The sequence below is a fragment of the Mastigoproctus giganteus genome, chromosome 10, assembly GCF_048544385.1.
Source record: "Mastigoproctus giganteus isolate SK-2022 chromosome 10, ASM4854438v1, whole genome shotgun sequence".
In the NCBI taxonomy this organism is placed as follows: Eukaryota; Metazoa; Arthropoda; class Arachnida; order Uropygi; family Thelyphonidae; genus Mastigoproctus; species Mastigoproctus giganteus.
In genome coordinates, this window is record NC_143584.1 from 178655736 (window position 1) to 178674138 (window position 18403).

The 18403-nt window shown below is 38.9% G+C and overlaps 1 protein-coding gene across 4 annotated transcripts in view; it reads right to left on the minus strand.

Moving 5' to 3' along the window:
* Window positions 1-18403, minus strand: part of Prp40 (pre-mRNA processing factor 40) — a 434121-nt gene that overhangs the window by 138508 nt on the left and 277210 nt on the right. For all 4 annotated transcript variants that reach the window (XM_090383606.1, XM_090383605.1, XM_090383604.1 and 1 more), the window contains exon 21: window positions 6467-6562. In XM_090383606.1, the coding sequence (XP_090239732.1) occupies window positions 6467-6562 (96 nt within the window). The remainder of the gene's footprint in view (window positions 1-6466; window positions 6563-18403) is intronic.

Sequence of the window (18403 nt, forward strand, 5' to 3'; positions counted from 1 at the left end):
GCTGTTCAAGGTTCATTTTCTACCTGCACCAAAGCTTGCAACAATTGTAAAGCAGTCATTAATCAGTCCAAACCATATTTCAAACAGGCTAAGAGTAGAAAAATTGTCTCTTGTCCAAATGGTAGTCAAGCATTCTTGCCACTTGCAAGGCAGTTGGCTACAACCTTTTCTCATCTCTATTCCTACCTCTGTTAAAACCGGATGATTCTATTGCCATGCCAACCAAAGAAAGCTAACCTACAAGCATTCTACTTTTCTTCTAACTCATGTATTAAAGATCTTGATAAAAGCACCTCCTAATATTCCCTGTAAACTTTATTCAATGCCTCCTGTGGTCTTCCGTCAAAATGATGTCAGAAGGATTTTAAACAATCTTGATGCTAAGAAAGTTCTGGGTCCTGATGGTATTTCTCCACTTGTTCTCCAAACCTGTGCTCCTACACTTACTCCTGTTCTGCCCTTTTCACTTTCTTATTCTAATGGTGATTTCCCCTCTGCTTGGAAAATGCTCATATCCAGGTCGTTTCTAAAAAGAGTGACAAATCTATCCCATCCAACTATCATCCCATTGCACTTACTTCTACCCTTTCTAAAGTAATGGAGAAATCAATTATCTGCTAACTTTTAAACTATCTAGAAAACTTCCATCTGGTCAACGATTGCCAGTATGGATTCCGACAGTATCTATCCACTGGTGATATTCAGGCTTATGTTACCCATCTATGGAAAAATTCAATGGAAAACTTTGGCGAAACTAAAGCAATTGCTCTTGATATTTCAAAGGCTTTTGATTATGTTTAGCATAGACATCTAAATATGCTTCCATCTTATTGTTTGCCAACTGTTTTTTGTAATTGGGTATCGAGTTTTCTCTCTGACTGCTCACTACAGATGATGGTAGATGACTGCTTTTTAACTTCTCTGCTAAAGCTGGTCTTCCCTAAGGTTCAGTTCTTTCTTCCATTCTTTTCCTCTTGTATATTAATGAACTTCTTCCATTGTCTGGGAATCCTATCCATAGTTTTCCTGATATCACATTGCATTCCATGTTCCAGTTTGACAAGCCTTGCCCTGCACTAACAGCTTAAACTTCCAGAATATCCACTACCAATTCCTGAAATGCTGATCTCCAAGTAATTCTTCAGTGGGGAAAAAGACAACTTAGTTGATTTAAATCCTTATAAAACTGTGTTGGCTTATACCCTGTACTGCCACTTTATTAGGTACACTGCTGCAGTGCACACAAATGGTTCGTCCCACAATGTTGCAAGTCACATGACCACAGTGGTGGATATAAATGCAGCAGAACAATCTTTCTAGTATCAGTTAAGTGTACAAACGGTAGCAAGAATGTGGAAAAGGAGTGATCTAACGGACTTCGAACGTGGCATGGAAGTAGGTGCAAGATGTGCGACAAAGCATCTCTGAAACGGCAGTTCTCCTGAACTTTTCACGCACCATAGTTTCAAGGGTGTATCCAGAATGGTGCAATGAACAGAAAACATCCTCTCAACGGCACTCCTGTGGAAGAAAATTGCTTGTTGATGAGAGAGGTCAGAGGAGGATGGCTAGCATTGTGCAAGTAAAGAGACTGGCCACAATGTCATATATCACGCCAGAATATAACCTTGGTGCGCAGAACAAAATATCACAACGGCCCACTAGTCGTACTTTGTTGCAAATGGGCTACAACAGCCAACGGCCACATTGCGTACCTTTGTTATCAATAAAGAACAAGAGAGCATGCCTCCTGTGGGTACAGCAACACTAGCACTGGACTATCGAGGATTGGAAAACAGTTGCTTGGTCTGACGAGTCGAAGTTCCTGGTGCATCATGTTGATTGAAGGCTCAGAATTTTGCGAAAACAAGATGAATCTGTGGACCCGTCATGTCTGATGACTACTGTGCAAGGTGGTGGGGGGGCAGTGTTATGGTGTGGGGAATGTTTTCTTGGCACACGTTGAGTCCATTGATACCCATAGATTCACGTCTGAATGCCACATCGTTGCTGACCAAGTGCATCCATTCATGTTGACAGTTTACCCTCAGTCAGATGGTTCCTTCCAGCAGGATAATGCGCTGGTGCACAAAGCCCAAATCACTAGGGAATGGTTCCAGAAACATGACAATGACTTTTATTTTCTGCAGTGGCCCGCTCAGTCCATGGATCTCAATCCTACTGAACATCTTTGGGATGAGATGGAAAGGACTGTTCGTTACAGGCCTACACTTCCGTTGAATCTCAAGGAATTGCATGACACACTCATGTCTGCATGGTACTCCATTCCTGCACAATGTTTTTAGCATCTTGTTCAGTCCATGCCTAGATGAATTCAAGCTGTTTTGAAGGCTAAAGAAGGCTCAACATGCTACTAGGTTGGTGTACCTAATAAAGTGGCAGCACAGTGTATCTCACAAAAAGGATTCTTCAGCTCCTATGCAAGATCATATATCTCTATTGGGGATTACTCAGATTTCTAATCTCTCTTGGCATAAGTGCATTACAAATACTGCTTTCTCTGCATCTAAAAAACTAGGTTTTCTTTTCCTTTCTCGGATTTACTTTTCTTTCAAACAACTATTTACTCTGTGCAAATCTGCCCTACCATGGAAAGTTGTTCCCACATCAGGGGTGGTGTCCCCAAAACCTCTCTCGGGCTTCTAGATTCCACACAAAAAAGAGTAGTTAGGGTAATTAATGATTCACGTGTAATAGTGTCTCTCCACTCTCTGTCTCATAGACGTGTCTAAAAAGGAACATCTATGTTTGAAAAGGAGTGTCTGTTTCTGCTGCATGCCCTTTCTATAGATACTTTCATGGGTACTATTCTTTTGGATTGGCTTCTATAATTTGCTCTCTTTTCCAAAGCAGTCCAAATGCATTCTGCAACCAGTCAACATCCTTTTACTGTCCAACTTCAAAATCACAGAGCTAACTTTTCTTCTTTCTCATTTATTCATTTAAGTTACATTTTCTGGAACAACCTTCCTTCATACGTATTTCCTGAAAATTGAAATCTAGAAATTCAAGTCTAATGTCAGCAAGTATCTTCTTTCATCTTCTGAAACTTTAGCCCATATATGGTACTAAGTACTATAGGTTCTAATATGTTGTGTTTGGGGTTTTCGTGGGGGGGGGGACCACCTCTTCATTAATAGTAGATTATACTTGATGCAGTAATGTCCCAAGCAATAGCAACCAAAGCAAGGCTGCATATTTTTCTCTTATATGTTGCAGATCAAGTATCTAATCTGGCAGCCTCTATATATCTATCTTGAGGTTATAAATGCCTTAGATGCAGTTGCTGCATAAAACTGTTGTTACTGGGAGTAAAGACAACTGCCCTATGTCCTTCACCTGGGGTTTCTAAGCAGCATATGATGTATACAACCATTTGGGATTATCAAAATGTTCCTTTTTTTTTTTCTAAAGGCATTTTCTGTTCACCCTCAAATAACCAAGACTGAAAATTTTTGACTATAAACCTAGCACTTCTATTGGCCAGAAGCTGGTTAACTATTTGAAAACATCCTAGCTTGGATAAACATCTTTATATTGCAGCATAACAGAATTATGATTTGTTCTTTACTTAGGTTTCCACCAGTGTAAGATTCTTCTTGAACAGCAAATGTTTTGTTTGGTAACAAATTATAAAATATAAGGATTTAAAATAAATAACCTGATTAACTGATCTGGAATGAGTGCAAACATTTCACAAAACTAAGTTATTCCAGTCCTTAAATCTTTGGAGCTTACCACTGCTGCATTTTGAGTCACTAATTCCATGGTGGATACCTAGAATAATTTGGCTATTTCATGCAAGACTGGTCCTAATAGTGGTAAATTAAGTGCATGCATTTGTTGGTAATCCTAATATAATTTTCAATTTTATTTTAGTTGTTTCCTGTTTCAGTTTTGTTTTAGGCTTCTCATGTTTGGCACCTCAAATTCATTTCCTGTCTTAATGCTGCTCCAGTGTCACACACTATCAATTTTAAAATACTGTGTGAAGGGATGTTGTATTCCTTGCAATGTTCATTTTACTTTGTTCTATCCCGTCAATCTTTCCAATTTTTAAAAGCTTAATTTCTTCCATTTACAATTCATTAACTAAGTCTCATGAGACTTAGTACACAGTGTGGATATTAAATAACGAGACTACATGCGAAGCCACTACACACCAAGCAACACCTGTGAAAGAAAGGCACAGTGGTTGACTTTGAACTTTTCCCTCGCTGTCTGCTAAGTCATGTTCCAACACATTCATTTGCTTTGTTCCGAGACAGGTTTTCAATACGTTGTCTTTTTGCAGTTTGCTGGAAAAATGACAGAAAAAAGAATCAAACAACAAATCAACTTCAAATTTTTAACTAAACTAAAAAAACTCCAACTGAAAGTTATGAGTTGTTACATCAAGTTTATGGAGAAAATACTACTCTGTTTGAAGTATTTAGGGCTTTAAATGGATTTAGCAAGCTCAATGCTGTTGAGATTCTTTCTCTTGCTCAGACTACGCACACAAGGAAACATAAATTCAAACTGAGGAAGAATGGTTGCAGAATAGATATGTGGAAGTTTGCCTTTAGTCAACAGATGGTTTTTTGCTAGAATATCATCTGTCTGATGTTGTGGAAGTGGATAGCTTGAATAAATTCAAGAACTAGAAAAACTGTTGGAGGGGGATGAATAGGTGAAATGGTAAGGGGTTTTTTTTTTGGCCGATGCTGTATAAGCTTGCTGTCTTGCATCATTTGCCACTACTAATACTAATATTAATGCCAAGAGCTGACATGTTTGAATGGCACAAAATATTTTAGAAGGAAGACCAAATGTGGAAGACAATGAACAACCAGGCCTTTCAGTATCCATGAAAAGTGATGAAAATGTGTACCAGGTAAGGACATTGATTAGAAGTGATCATCGTTTAAGCATTATAATGGCTGCATCCAGATTTAATATGGGGAAAAAAAACCTGAAAATTTAGACATGAGAAAGGGTGTGCCAAGATGGTGACCAAAATTTTGAATGAAGATCAAAGAATGAGAAACCCCCCAAGTTTGCAAAGGTGTTTTGAAAAATACTGAAGAATATCCAGACTGAGTATTGTAATTACTTGCTGTGGAAGTAAGCTATTCCAGTACGACCTAGAAGCTAAAAGACGGCCAATGCTATGGAAGAAAAACAATACCCCAGACCAAAAAAGGCAAGGATTTAAACTCAAAAATGAAAACCATGCTCCTTGTTTTCTTCGATAATAAAGGAATTACTATGGCTGAATATCCCACCAATTCAGACTGAAAGTTCTGAAAGGCTGCATGAAAAAATTCGAAGGGACTTGAATTGTGAAAGGATGGTTGGACGCTCCACCAAGATGCTCCTCCAGCACACAATGTGCTCTCTGTTTACCAGACCTAACCCCTTGTGACTTTTTTCTTTTCCCTTAACTGAAATATGTACTTAAGGGAACCCATTTTCAGTGCACTGAATGAACTTTTTCTGAATGTCTTCACTGAAGACATTCAAAAAAAGGAAATAAAAAACAGAAATAATTATCAAAAAGATTTTAGCTCAGATAAAAAAAATATATATAATAAATAAATAAAAATACATTTTAACTAACAAGACTCTTTGATCCCGGCATAAAAACTGCAACTAATTTTAACAAAAATTTTCAGATTTTTTGTTAAACTGTCTTCTTTCAAAGAAATTAAATTCTAAGCTATGGGTACTATCCTGTTAACATCTCAACATTGGAAATGGATATGACCACCAAGTTCTACACTTTCCTGAAAGATGGTGGTGTAAGGTACAAAATATTTGAGTGGAAGACAAAACAATCCCCCAGATCAAAAAAAGTGACTTATGAGAATTTACTCTTGACAGGCACCTATCGTAAATTGACTCTGTTTAGGTACAAGTAAATTCACATAAGTCAGTAATGCCTTTTACCATGAGGTGGATGGTGCATGGGGTTCTTGTCAGTTTCTCAAAAGCCTAACTTAGGAGATGTGGGTCCTCTTAGTTAGATAGCCCTGACCCTTCAAACCCATACTGAGTAAAATAATTTAAAATTAAATCTGAAATGAATCTAATTTACCTAGTTGTTATCAAATGATAAGTCACATTTTTTCCATTTCTATTTACCACACAAAGCCAGAAGGTATTTTAATTTGAAAGAAAAGAAACAAATATGAAGCTAATTTCACAGCACATATACATAAATTAATAAAAGTCCTATAAAATTTTTCTATTGTGCATTTAGAGTGAAAAAATGAAATTAAAAAAAGTAAGCAAAAACACAATCTCATAATAAACTATCTCTTAGCATATGATTACAATGGAGTTACATCAAAAGAAATATAACATTACTTGAAATAAATTTGAGAATTAAATGGAGATATTTTACTTAAGAAAAAATGTAATTTTTTCTTAAATATCTCCAACCAAAAATTTCACAACTTACCTCTAATGTTTGTTGATATTCCTTAAAAAGTCTTATTCTTTCAGACTCCAGGGTAACACCCTCAAATGCTGCTTCATTTTCTATTGTTTTTCGAATCTAAAAAAAAAAAAAAAAAAAAAATGAAGCAGAGGACCAAGTGCAGATTTATTTTTGCATGCTTAATCTAAAAATCAGATTCAAGAAAGAATGAAGAAGCAAAATTCCTTTCATCATTGGCAAAATGCAGTTGCTGCATGATAATAAAAGATGCAGATGATGAAAGCTAAACAGTTTGCAGAAAAAGTAAAAAAAATGGGGACAAGGATATTTCCACTCTGTTATGACTAAAATAATAATGGGATTATATGTTAAGAGCCTTGTGGATTAACTCAAGACTTGAAGGAATCTGCAAGGCTTTAGGGGGTAAATTTCTATCAGCATGGCCCACACTTGTAGGTAGAAGGGATTTGTTTTGTAGAGATGGGATACAATTAAACAAAGGTGGTGCAAATGTTTTTGCCAGTATTATTGAGGATACCTTAAAGGTTCAGGGAAACTGCTAGTTAGGGGGGATGTGGGTAATACTGACACACACTTATCTGATAATATTGGTCAATGTAACTCTTGCACATACCTTAAGAGTTCTTACCTGTTACCCCAACTGGACGTATTATCTAGATGTTCTGGGGGCAAAGACGTTTCACGTGAGCGGGTAGCTAATATCAGGGAAGAGAGCCTAAAAAACTTCAAGGGTTGTGTTAGGGTTGTTAAATATACAAGAACAGTAAATCTTAATTGTTTATACAGTAACGTTAGAAGTGTCATCAATAAAATGAGCGAATTCGAACTGCTGGTTAAAACAAGTAACGCGGACTTAATAGGGCTTACAGAGACATGGTGCCACCCGGAAATTGGGGATGATGAGTTTCAGTACAGCTTGTATAATGTATTTAGGAAGGATAGGTTAGATAGAAGGGGTGGTGGGGTAATGCTTCTTATCAGAAGCAGCCTGAGTGCGATGATAGCTTTCCCGGATTCAGATATTTCACATGCTAGTATATAGTCTGTATGGTGTGAGATAGTTGGAAACAAAGGTATAATGCGAGTAGGAGTAATCTACAGACCAGGTGATTCTGAAGATTATGACAAAAGCCTCTACATGCAAATGGAATGGGCAAGTAAGCGTCAATGCCTTATTATGGGTGATTTCAATTTGCCTCTAATTGATTGGAGTAAATGGGAAGGAAACTCGACATGGGGAACAAAATTTTTAAATCAACTAGATGACTGTTATTTGTATCAACATGTCAGGGAAAGTACTAGAGAAAAGAATATTCTAGACCTCATCATCACACATGAATCAGATGACATAACAGGGCTGAAAGTAGAGGAACCAGTAGCAGAAGTGATCACGGAGTTCTACGGTGGATGATGACGAGAGAGGTAGCAGTACTTAAAGGCAAAGGAATGGGTTTTAATTTCAGAAAAGGAAATTACGATGCCTTAAGGTACTACATGGCCTCTATTAACTGGGTAGATATCGCGCGCGCAGAGAATGAATACAATTGAACTGTGGTACGCTTTTAAAACATTAATCACAGATGCCTTGAATGCGTATATACCATTAAAAAAATACTCCACGAGAAGGGTTCCAAGTTGGATGAATAGTGAAGTTTCCGCATTACTTGAGCAGAAAAAGGTGGCATGGAAAGGTTACAGAGCAATAAAAAGTACTGAAGCCTATAACAGCTACAAGGTGATGTGTAATAGAGCCACAGAAAAGGTTCGACAGGCAAAGGCAGTTTATGAGAAATCACTAGCAAACAGAGCAAAGAGGGGGGATAAAGAATTCTTCACATATATAAATGCCAAGAAGAGCAGGACAAACCAGATTGGACCTTTACGTAAGGGAAAGGGGATAGTAATAAATACACCAGCTGCTGTTGCAGATGAACTCAACAGTTATTTTGCATCGATATTTACAAATGAAAAGCCTTTTGTGGCAATGGGAAATTGTGAGCAAAGTTAAAAAATATGTAATTAATGATATTGAAATTTCGCAAGATTATTTAATGAAAAAACTTTCGAGCCTACAGACCAGTAAGGCTCCTGTAGTTGATGGAATATACCCTATAATCTTAAGAGAGGCGGCAAGCGAGTGCGTTGAACCATTGAGGCTAATTATGCGAGCATCACTAGACTCTGGGGAGATTCCCTTGGATTGGAAAAGTGCAAATGTATCTCCCATACATAAGGGTGGCTCTAAAAGTGAAGTTGGAAATTATCGACCTGTCAGTCTGACTTCAGTAGTAGGGAAAATCATGGAGGCAATGATCAAGGGTGGAATTCAGGATCATTTGGATCGAATTGAAATTCTCAAGGATACTCAGCATGGTTTTGTAAAGGGAAAATCATGTTTAACAAATCTGGTTCGCTATTTCAAAAGGGTCACTCACGAGCTGGATTTAGGGAATAATTTCGAAATTGTTTATTTAGATTTCAGCAAAGCTTTTGACTCAGTCCCACATGAGCGGTTGCTTTATAAGCTGGAACAGGTTGGAATCACTGGGAAAATCCTTAGATGGATAGAAGGATGGCTTCAGGGCAGGAGGCAGAGGGTTGTGATAAATGGCTATTCCTCATATTGGGTTGATGTAAGAAGTGGGGTTCCCCAAGGATCAGTATTAGGACCACTGTTGTTTTTAATTTTCATAAACGACATTGATGAAGGGATAGAGGGCGTGATGTCTTTTTTTTTTTTTTTTTTTATGAGAACCCCAAACACGAGAGGTATTATAACCTATAGTACTTAGTACCGTGCTTGGGTTGGAGGTTGAGAAGACGAAAGAAGATATTTGTTGATATTGGACTTGAACTTCTGTAGATTGTAATTTTCAGGAAATACGTATGAAGGAAGGTTGTTCCAGAAAACGGCAGTTGAATGAATAAATGAGGAAGATGAAAAGTTGGTTCTGTGGGTTTGAAGTTGGACAGTAAATGGATGTTGGCTGGTGGCGGCACGTGTTCGGACTGTTTTGAAAGAGAGAGTGGGAATTATAGAAGCCAATTCAGAAGAACAGTGCCCATGGAAGTATCTGTAGAAGAGGCATGCAGCAGAAACAGTGCATCTATGAGAAAGCGAGTGGAGAGACTCTGTAAGAGATGAATCATTAATTAACCTAACTGCCCTCTTCTGAATGGAATCAAGAAGCCTGAGAGAGGTTTTGGGGGCACCACCCCAGATGTGGGAACAATATTCCATGGCAGGGCAGATTTGCAATTTATACAGAGTGAGCAGCTGTTTGGAAGAAAAGTAACGCAGAGAGCAAAAGAGAAAACCAAGTTTTTTAGATGCAGAGGAAGCAATATTTGTAATGTGCTTGTGCCAAGAGAGATTAGAAGTCAGGGTAATCCCCAAAAGAGAAATATCATTTTGCCTAGAAATCGGAGTGTCACTAAAGATAAGCATAGGAGCAGAAGAATCCTTTTTGTGAGATATAAGATAAGATTGAGTTTTAGAAGGGTTGAAATCAATTAAGTTGTCTTTGCCCCACTGGAGAATTACCTGAAGATCGGCATTTAAGGAATTGGCAGCAGATTTTCGAGAACTTGAAGCTGATTGAGCTGGACAAGGTTTCTCAAAATGGAAAGTTGAATGCAATGTGCTATCATCGGCAAAATTATGGATAGGATTTCCAGTCAATGGAAGAAGGTCATTGATATACAAGAAGAAAAGAACTGAACCTTGGGGGACACCGGCATTAGTGGAGAAGTTAGAAGACAGAGAGCCATCTACCATCACCCTCAGTGAGCGATCAGAGAGAAAACTGGATAACCAATTACTAAAAACAGTTGGCAAACCATAAGAAGGAAGCTTGTTTAAAAGACCTTTATGCCAAACACGATCAAAAGCCTTTGAGATGTCAAGAGCAACTACTTGTGTTTCACCGAACCTTTCCATTGAATTAGTCCATAAATGGGTAACATAAGCCAGAATATCACCAGTGGATCGACACTGACGGAATCCATACTGGCGATCGTTGATCAGACGGAAGGTTTCTAGGTAGTTTAAGAGTTGGCGGTTAATTGATTTCTCCATTACTTTAGAAAGAGTAGAAGTAATTGCAATGGGACGATAATTGGATGGGAGGGATTTGTCACCCTTTTTAGGAACTGGCTGGATATGAGCAAATTTCCAAGCAGAAGGAAAAACACCTTTGGAATAAGAAAGTGAAAAAAGGCGGCAAAGAATAGGAGTAAGTTCAGGATCACAGGTTTTGAGAACAAGTGGAGAAATACCATCAGGACCTGGAGCTTTCTTAGCATCAAGATTCATCAAAATCCTTCTGATATCCTTTTGACGGAAGACCACAGGAGGCATTGAATGGAGTGTGTTAGGAATGGTGGGAGGTGTTTTACCAAGATCATTAATACATGAGCTCGAAGAAAAATGGGATGCTAGCAGGTCAGCTTTATCCTTGGCTGAAGTGACAACAGAACCATCTGGTTTGGACAGAGGTGGGAGCAGAGATGGGCAAAAGTTGCGGCCAATAGCTTTGGCAAGAGACCAGAATGCTCGGCTACCATTAGGGCAAGAAGCAAGTTTTCTACTCTTAGCCTGTTCAAACTCTAGTTTGGACTGATTAATAACTGCTTTACAATTGTTGCGAGCTTTGGTGTAGGCAGAAAATGAAACTGAAGAATTAGAAACAAGCCAATTACGATATGCAACGTTCTTCTCTTGGACAGCCTTAGCACATTTATTGGAAAACCAAGGTTTAGATAAAGGACGAGATTTTAAAGTGGAGTGTGGGATAAAGGATTCCATTCCTGCAAGAATAATTTCACTGACACGATCTGAGCAAACGTTGACATCAGAAGTTTTGCAACAGTAATCAGACCAAGGAAAAGAGGAAAAGAAGAAAAGAAGTCTCGCAGGTCATCCCATTTTGCATTCTTGTAATGCCAAACAATACGAGGTTGGGAATAGCCATGAGATAAAGGTTCCATTGGAGAAGAGACACTCACCAAGTTGTGATCTGAAGTACCTAAAGGACCTCTCACTTCAACCTTGTACTTAGAAGGGTTGTTTGTGAGAAAAAGATCAAGCGTATTGGCTGTATGATTAGGATTGTCTGGTATTCTTGTAGGTAAATGAACAATCTGTGCTAGGTCATTAGTAATTGCAAAAGCCTCAGCATCTCGACCTGCTGGGTCGGTGTGACTAGAAAACGGAAGCCAGCTGGAGTTGTGAACGTTAAAATCACCAAGGAAAATTACCTCATTGTTAGGAAAGTTGGACTGGAGAAAGTCAAGTTGCAAAGAGAGGAAGTCAAAGAGCTCCAAGTGATTAGCGGAGTTGGGAGAACGGTAGAGACAACAGATGAATTTTACACAATGAGGTAGAGAGATTTTAAGCCAGAGAATATCAAAGAGAGGAGATTCCAAATTGTCAAGTCTCTGACAGGGAATATCAGAACGGACATATGCACAAGTACCACCTTTGAGGCGAAAGGAATCATACAGCAAATAATTTGGACATCTGAGATGAGCAGTAGTTGAATCAACTGATAACTGAGATTCAGTCAGAAAACGTATATGGGGTTTGGAAGACTGCAAGTGGAAATGGACATCGTTGAGATTAGAATTGAGACCACGTATATTTGTGAAATGAATTAGGAAGTCCTTGGGAGGTTTAGATCTTTTCGCAGATAAACTTGCTCTATTATTTTGACAATTCATGGTGTATTCAATAGTAAGAAAAAGTGGGTGGGACATGCTGTATGAAGTAATGAAATTTTTGGATATGGCGTACATGTGGTAAGAATATACCCAGATCCTTGACATAACGTGGCCTCGACAATGCTCCCCGCATACACACTACTCGGACTCCCTCCAGTCACTATCTGGCAGAGTAGAGGTAGCAAGATTATACACTAGCTGATCCGGAAGCTTCCTAGAGAGTTACCAATAGGTTCAGTCCGGTGTACTAACTAGCGGCCGGCCTGCGAACACCGTTTTAGAGCTGTACCCTCGAAATGTAAGGAATATTGGATCTCGCCACGACATTCATCATAACCTCAAAAATCATCAATCATACTGCATGATGGAAGAAATAGGGAAGGGTTGGCCGGAACTAAATTTGCAGATGATGTTAAAATTGGTAGAGTAGTTAATGATCACTGTCAAGCTGAGCTTCTTCAGAGAGACCTAGATAGACTTCAGGAATGGTCAGAAAAATGGCAGCTGTGCTTTAATCCAACAAAGTGTAAGGTATTACACCTAGGATACAGTAATCCCAAAATAACGTATTCACTTAGTGGAGTTCAACTAAACCCAGTACTGGAGGAAAGGGACTTGGGTGTTAAGATACGGTCAGACATGAAATTTTCTGATCATTGTAAACAGGTTGCAAGGAAGGCCCGTGGTGTCCTATCGATGATCTATCGAACTTTTGCAAGTAGAGATAGGGACGTGATAATTCCATTATATAAGGCTTATGTTAGACCACACTTGGAATACTGTGTTCAAGTATGGAGACCGCACCTAAAGAAAGACATCGAGCTTCTTGAAAGGGTGCAAAGAAGGGTAACTCGCCTGGTGAGATCGGCAAAAGGGCATCCTTATGATGAAAGACTTCGAATATGTGGGTTGCAGAGTTTGGAAACTAGACACCTTAGAGGAGATTTGATTGAGGTGTTTAAGGCTCTGAGAGGCATCAGTAAAATGAATGAGGACAAAATTTTCAAGATTATAAATGATGCTAGAACTAGGGGACATAAATTCAAGTTACGGGGGGAAATGTTTAGATTGGACTGCAGGAAGTTTTATTTTAGCCAGCGAGTTATAAATTACTGGAATAAGTTGCCTTCATGGGTGGTAGAGGCCGACAGTTTGGGGAAATTCAAAGGTCATCTGGATAGTACTTTCGGGTAAGGGAAGCGCATAGGATGATAGGTTTAATTTCCTGTTATTTATTTTTTATTTTATTTATCTATTTATTTATTTATTTTTTGTTTTTATCATTGTTTTGTTCGGATTTTTTTTTTTTTTTTGTTTTTTTTGGCTGGTGCAGCATAAGCCATAGGCTTTCTTGCACCATGCGGCCGTTACTAATACTAATACTAATAATAATAATAATAAAAATAATACCTGCCACAACCAACAACTGATAAAAATACAAGTTTTCAGAAAAAATATATATAATTAAAAACTAAAAACAGACTGTGTTAAAAATAAAACTAAAACAAATGAATTAAAGACAATTAAATACAAAGTTAAAAATATGATTAAAAATATAAAATCAAGCAAACAGGGCAAGCAGCTTTTGAGGCAAAGAGCCTCTTTGTCAACTTACTGATGCCTACAACAGCAGGTCAACCTGTAATAAAGAAGGGAAGCCTTGCACATGCATATATCCGGCTGTGGACAGCAGTGGGAAAATTAAAGAAAAGAGAAGAGATGGAAAGAACAACAGAAGAGAAGATTAACTGCCAGCCTCAGTGTTGTTCTTTGTGATGCAGATAGGCAACTTGTTAGGTTGCCACCTCTCACATCATGTTGTAAAATGATGGCTTCAATAATAGGATGTATGTGGGTTACAGCATTACAACTGATGGGGGAACCCACCACAGCCAGATGGAGGGCCTTTAAATAACACTCAAGGCCTTTTTTCTAATAATAATAAGAGACTACAGGAAATACATCAAAGGACCCCCAGAGTGACAGATGCATGTTGATGGTGCCACCTAGGCCCAGAAACAATGCAGCACATCACTGCAGGATGCAAGGACAGAGTACATGTAAATACACGACCATGTTGCCAGAATAATACATCATAAGTTAGTGCAAACCTCAGGCTGCACTAGAGGCCCCATTCCAGTGGGACCATGCAATAATAATAGACAAGATGATCCTGCACAACAGACAAGACATAACCCCGATCAACAAGATGAAAAGGCTACCTACCTGATCAACATGCCAGTGGCCAAAACCAGCAATATCCAGAAAAGTCAAATAAATGTGTTATATAGCACAAGTAATGTCCATCCTGATCACTGTGTCAACCACCAGTATGGTGCCAAAGAGCCTCCATAAGAACTGAGCAGCAATAGGCCACCCAGAGAACACTTACATGGAACACAAGAAAGCCTAGATCTTGAACACCTGTAGGAAAGTAAGAGTTCCTCGACCAAACAGTAATAACAAAAATAATAGTAAATGGACACAAAACAACCACCCCATTCACATGGTACCAGTACCCATCATAGAGTAAAATAGAATTTTTTTTTAATTAACTTATAACTCCAAACAGCTTGCTGAGCATATATCTTTTGTGTTTAGCTAAGAATATAACTAATTTCATATTGGGATCATTACTGTATAATGTAATGTATATTTCAAGCTTATTAGCACAAGGTATAACGTAAACTATATAGGTAATATGCATCACTGCATTTAGGTATCTATTAGGTTAGGGTAGTATTGTAAATCAATTGATTAAATTTATTAATCTTATTAATTTTCATTGTTAATCAATTGTATTCAAACGGAAATCATGACCCAGACTAGAGCAGCAAAGCATCAGGCACAAAGCAGTGGAAGGACTGTGGTTCGGGGGAGAACTGAAGTGGAAGATTCTCCAATGCATCACAGACTAAAATGTTTGCAGGCTGTTGTGGAACAGGACATGATCTAGGCAAGGAGGATCTCTTTGTGTGTTCTAGGTGCAGAGAGAGAGTCAAGAAATTAGATACCAACTCAGCATTCTGATGGGCGTCTGTGAGAGTTTGAAGAGTCTGGTAAATGTCCTCGAAGGATTTAAAATTGGGGACACATCAAGTTCTCAGCTGCCCAACTCAATGCCAGAGATCACTCTTGTGCATCAGGCAACATAGCGACAATCTTCTAAGGCAGAATGTACTGGTTCCACAGGAGCTAGTATTATTGGTGACGGTAATATATTGTGCAAAAAGAATAGATGGAACAGGGCATGTCTGCCACGGGTAAAAGTCAGTGATGATGTAGAGCAGATATCTTTTAAGGGCACAAAAGGTGATACTCTTGTACTCTTTGGCACTAATGACATTAAGGGTAGGAAATCTGTGGACTTACTTAACGAGTACAGGTCAATGTTAAAAAAAAGTTGCGAATAAGGATTAAATTTGAAAGTGTCTGCAATTCTGCCCAGATACAATAGGAGGAGGCACCTCTGTAGCTAGGTGGGAAGGAGCAGCAGTGCGTAGCACACGATTCTTGATTAGACCGGGGTTCGAGCCCGTCACCACCAAATATGGAGCAAGGGTGCAAGATTATTTTCTGATACTATCGAGGCAGTGTTAGATGGGTCGGATAATAGATTAACAGTTGCCAGAGACTGAGATGGAAGTGATTCTTGCACTGCTTCTATTGGAATGAGCAGCAGCCTGGAAAGCAAGGTGCTGGGAATTTCTAGAACTGGAAGACATCATGGAACAAGTAAATACATGGGCTATGTTAGAGTAACTAAGAGTAAGGACAGGTGCATACATACTTGCATGTAGACCGCTGCTAGGAGTATAGTAAATAAATTTGATGAATTTGAAGTGCTAGTCACAACATCAAAGGTGGATATTGTTGGGATATCAGACATGGTGCCACACAGATATAAGGAATGAAGAATTGGAATTTGGGGAGTACAATGTGTACAGAAAGGATAGACAGGATAGAAAGGGAGGAGGAGGTTATGCTGTTAGATAACACAAAAAATCTAAGGCAGTGCATCCAGTTAATATGGGTGGCCAGTGCAACGTTGAGTCAGTGTGATGTGTGAAATAAGCACTGGGAAAGCAAAAATGAGGGTAGGAGTGTGTTATAGGATTAATTGACTCTGATGAGTATAATAAACAAATGTACAGAGAAATAGAGTGGGCCAGTAAATCAGAATGTCTTATAATGTTGGATTTTAACTTTCCAGATATTGAGTGAAACGTGCGGATTGGTCGCTCGCACAACAGCAACCTTTCTGGATTTATTGGATGACTATTTTCTACCACAGCATGTTTGAGAGGCAACCAAAGGGAGTAATATTCTTGATACGATTACCAGAAGTGATTATTCATGCATTCAGAATTCGCAGATAAAGGAACCACTGGGTGACAGTGATCACAGTGTACTGATGTGGGATTTACTTAAAGATGTAACTATTAACAGGGGTAAAGGGAAGGGTTTTTGATTTCGTAAAAGTGACTACAGTGGAAGGGTTTTTGCTTTCGTAAAAGTGACTACAGTGGTCTCAAGCAGTTTTTAAATTCTATACATTGGGATGAAATGGTTATCAACATCAAATCCTAAACGGGAAGCATTCAAAGAATTAATCTTGGAAGCTACTAGGCTTTTCATACCAACTAAGAAATACTGTTCAAAGTTTAGGTCTCGATGGACGTCAGATGAACTAATGAGACAAGTGGCAGAGAAGAAAATTGCAATGGGATGCATATAAATTATCAGGCAACACAGAAGCCTACGGTAGATATAAGCAAATATGTATTCAAGTCACAATGGAGATTAGGCAAGTAAAGGCAGATTACAAGAAATATTTCACAAACGATGCAAAGAAGAACAGGAAAGACTTCTTTACTTATGTACACTCTAGAAGGAAGGGGTGAATCAGATAGGCCCACATGATATCGATGGTTTGACTGTTCATGGTCCTGTTCAGGTTGCTGACAAACTGAATCAGTATTTTGCAACTACATTCACACGAGGAAGTCTGTAGGGAAGTGGAGGCCAGAAGCTTATCTATCCAGTTATATTAAAGGAGGCAGCAAAGTAAGTAAGCAAACCCGTAGCCATAACTATGACTGCATTCTTGAATTCAGTGGAGGACCCCACGGACTGGAGATGTACAAATGTATCTCCAATTCACAAAGGGGAGATCAAACGGTGGCATGAATAATTACAGACCTGTTAGTTTAACTCCTGTTCCAGGGAAAATAATGGAGTCAGTGGTTAAAGAAGCATTGCAGGATCATCTAGACAAGACTGCAGTTATAGTTCAGACAGCTTGGGTTTGAGTAAGGGGAAGTCTTGTCTGACCAATCTGATTCGATAAGAGGTAGTCACAAAGGATCTGGATGCAAAAAATAATTTCAATATCATATACTTGAATTTCATGCAAGTTTTTGATACTGTTGCACATGGAAAACTGTTGTACAAATTAGAGCAGTATGTCATTAAGGTCAAGTTGCTGCTATTGATAAGGGATGGTTGAGTGGGAGAAGACAGAGAGCGGTAGTCAATGGACAGTGCTCTTCGTGGACTAATGTTATCAGTGAGTCCCCCAGGGTTTGGTGTTGGACCCATTGTTGTTTTCTGTATTTATCAATGATATTGATGAAAGTATGTCAGGTTTAGTGTCCAAGTTTGCAGACAATACAAAGGTTGGCAGGGGTGTTAATGACAGTATGCGACAGCAGCAGGATCTAGAAAAGGTGGGCAGATGGGCTGAGAGGTGGCAACTGAAGTTTAACATTGACAAATGCAAAGTACTGCACATGAGTAGCAGTAACCCGAGGGTAATGTACCAACTGTGTGGTACTACACCCAATGTATTGGAGAATGAAGTTTTCTGACAGTGCAGATGAGCTACCAGAGCAGCTCATCATGTCTTTTCAGTAATGATATACAGTAATTTTGCTAACATGGATAAGGAAGTGATTATCCCTTTGTATGAGGCAATGGACAGGACACACCTTGAGTATTGCATATAGGTCTGGGCCTCATTTTAGGAAGGATGTAGAACTGCTGGAATGAGTACAGAGAAGTGCAACGAGATTGGTGAGAGGGAACAAAGGCTTAAGTTCTGCCAGTTGCAGCGGCTGGAGACTAGGCACTTGCGAGGTGATCTGACTGAGGTGTATAAGGCCTTGAAGTGTTTGAGCAAGCTCAATGCTGATGAGATTCTTCTTCTTGTTGAGA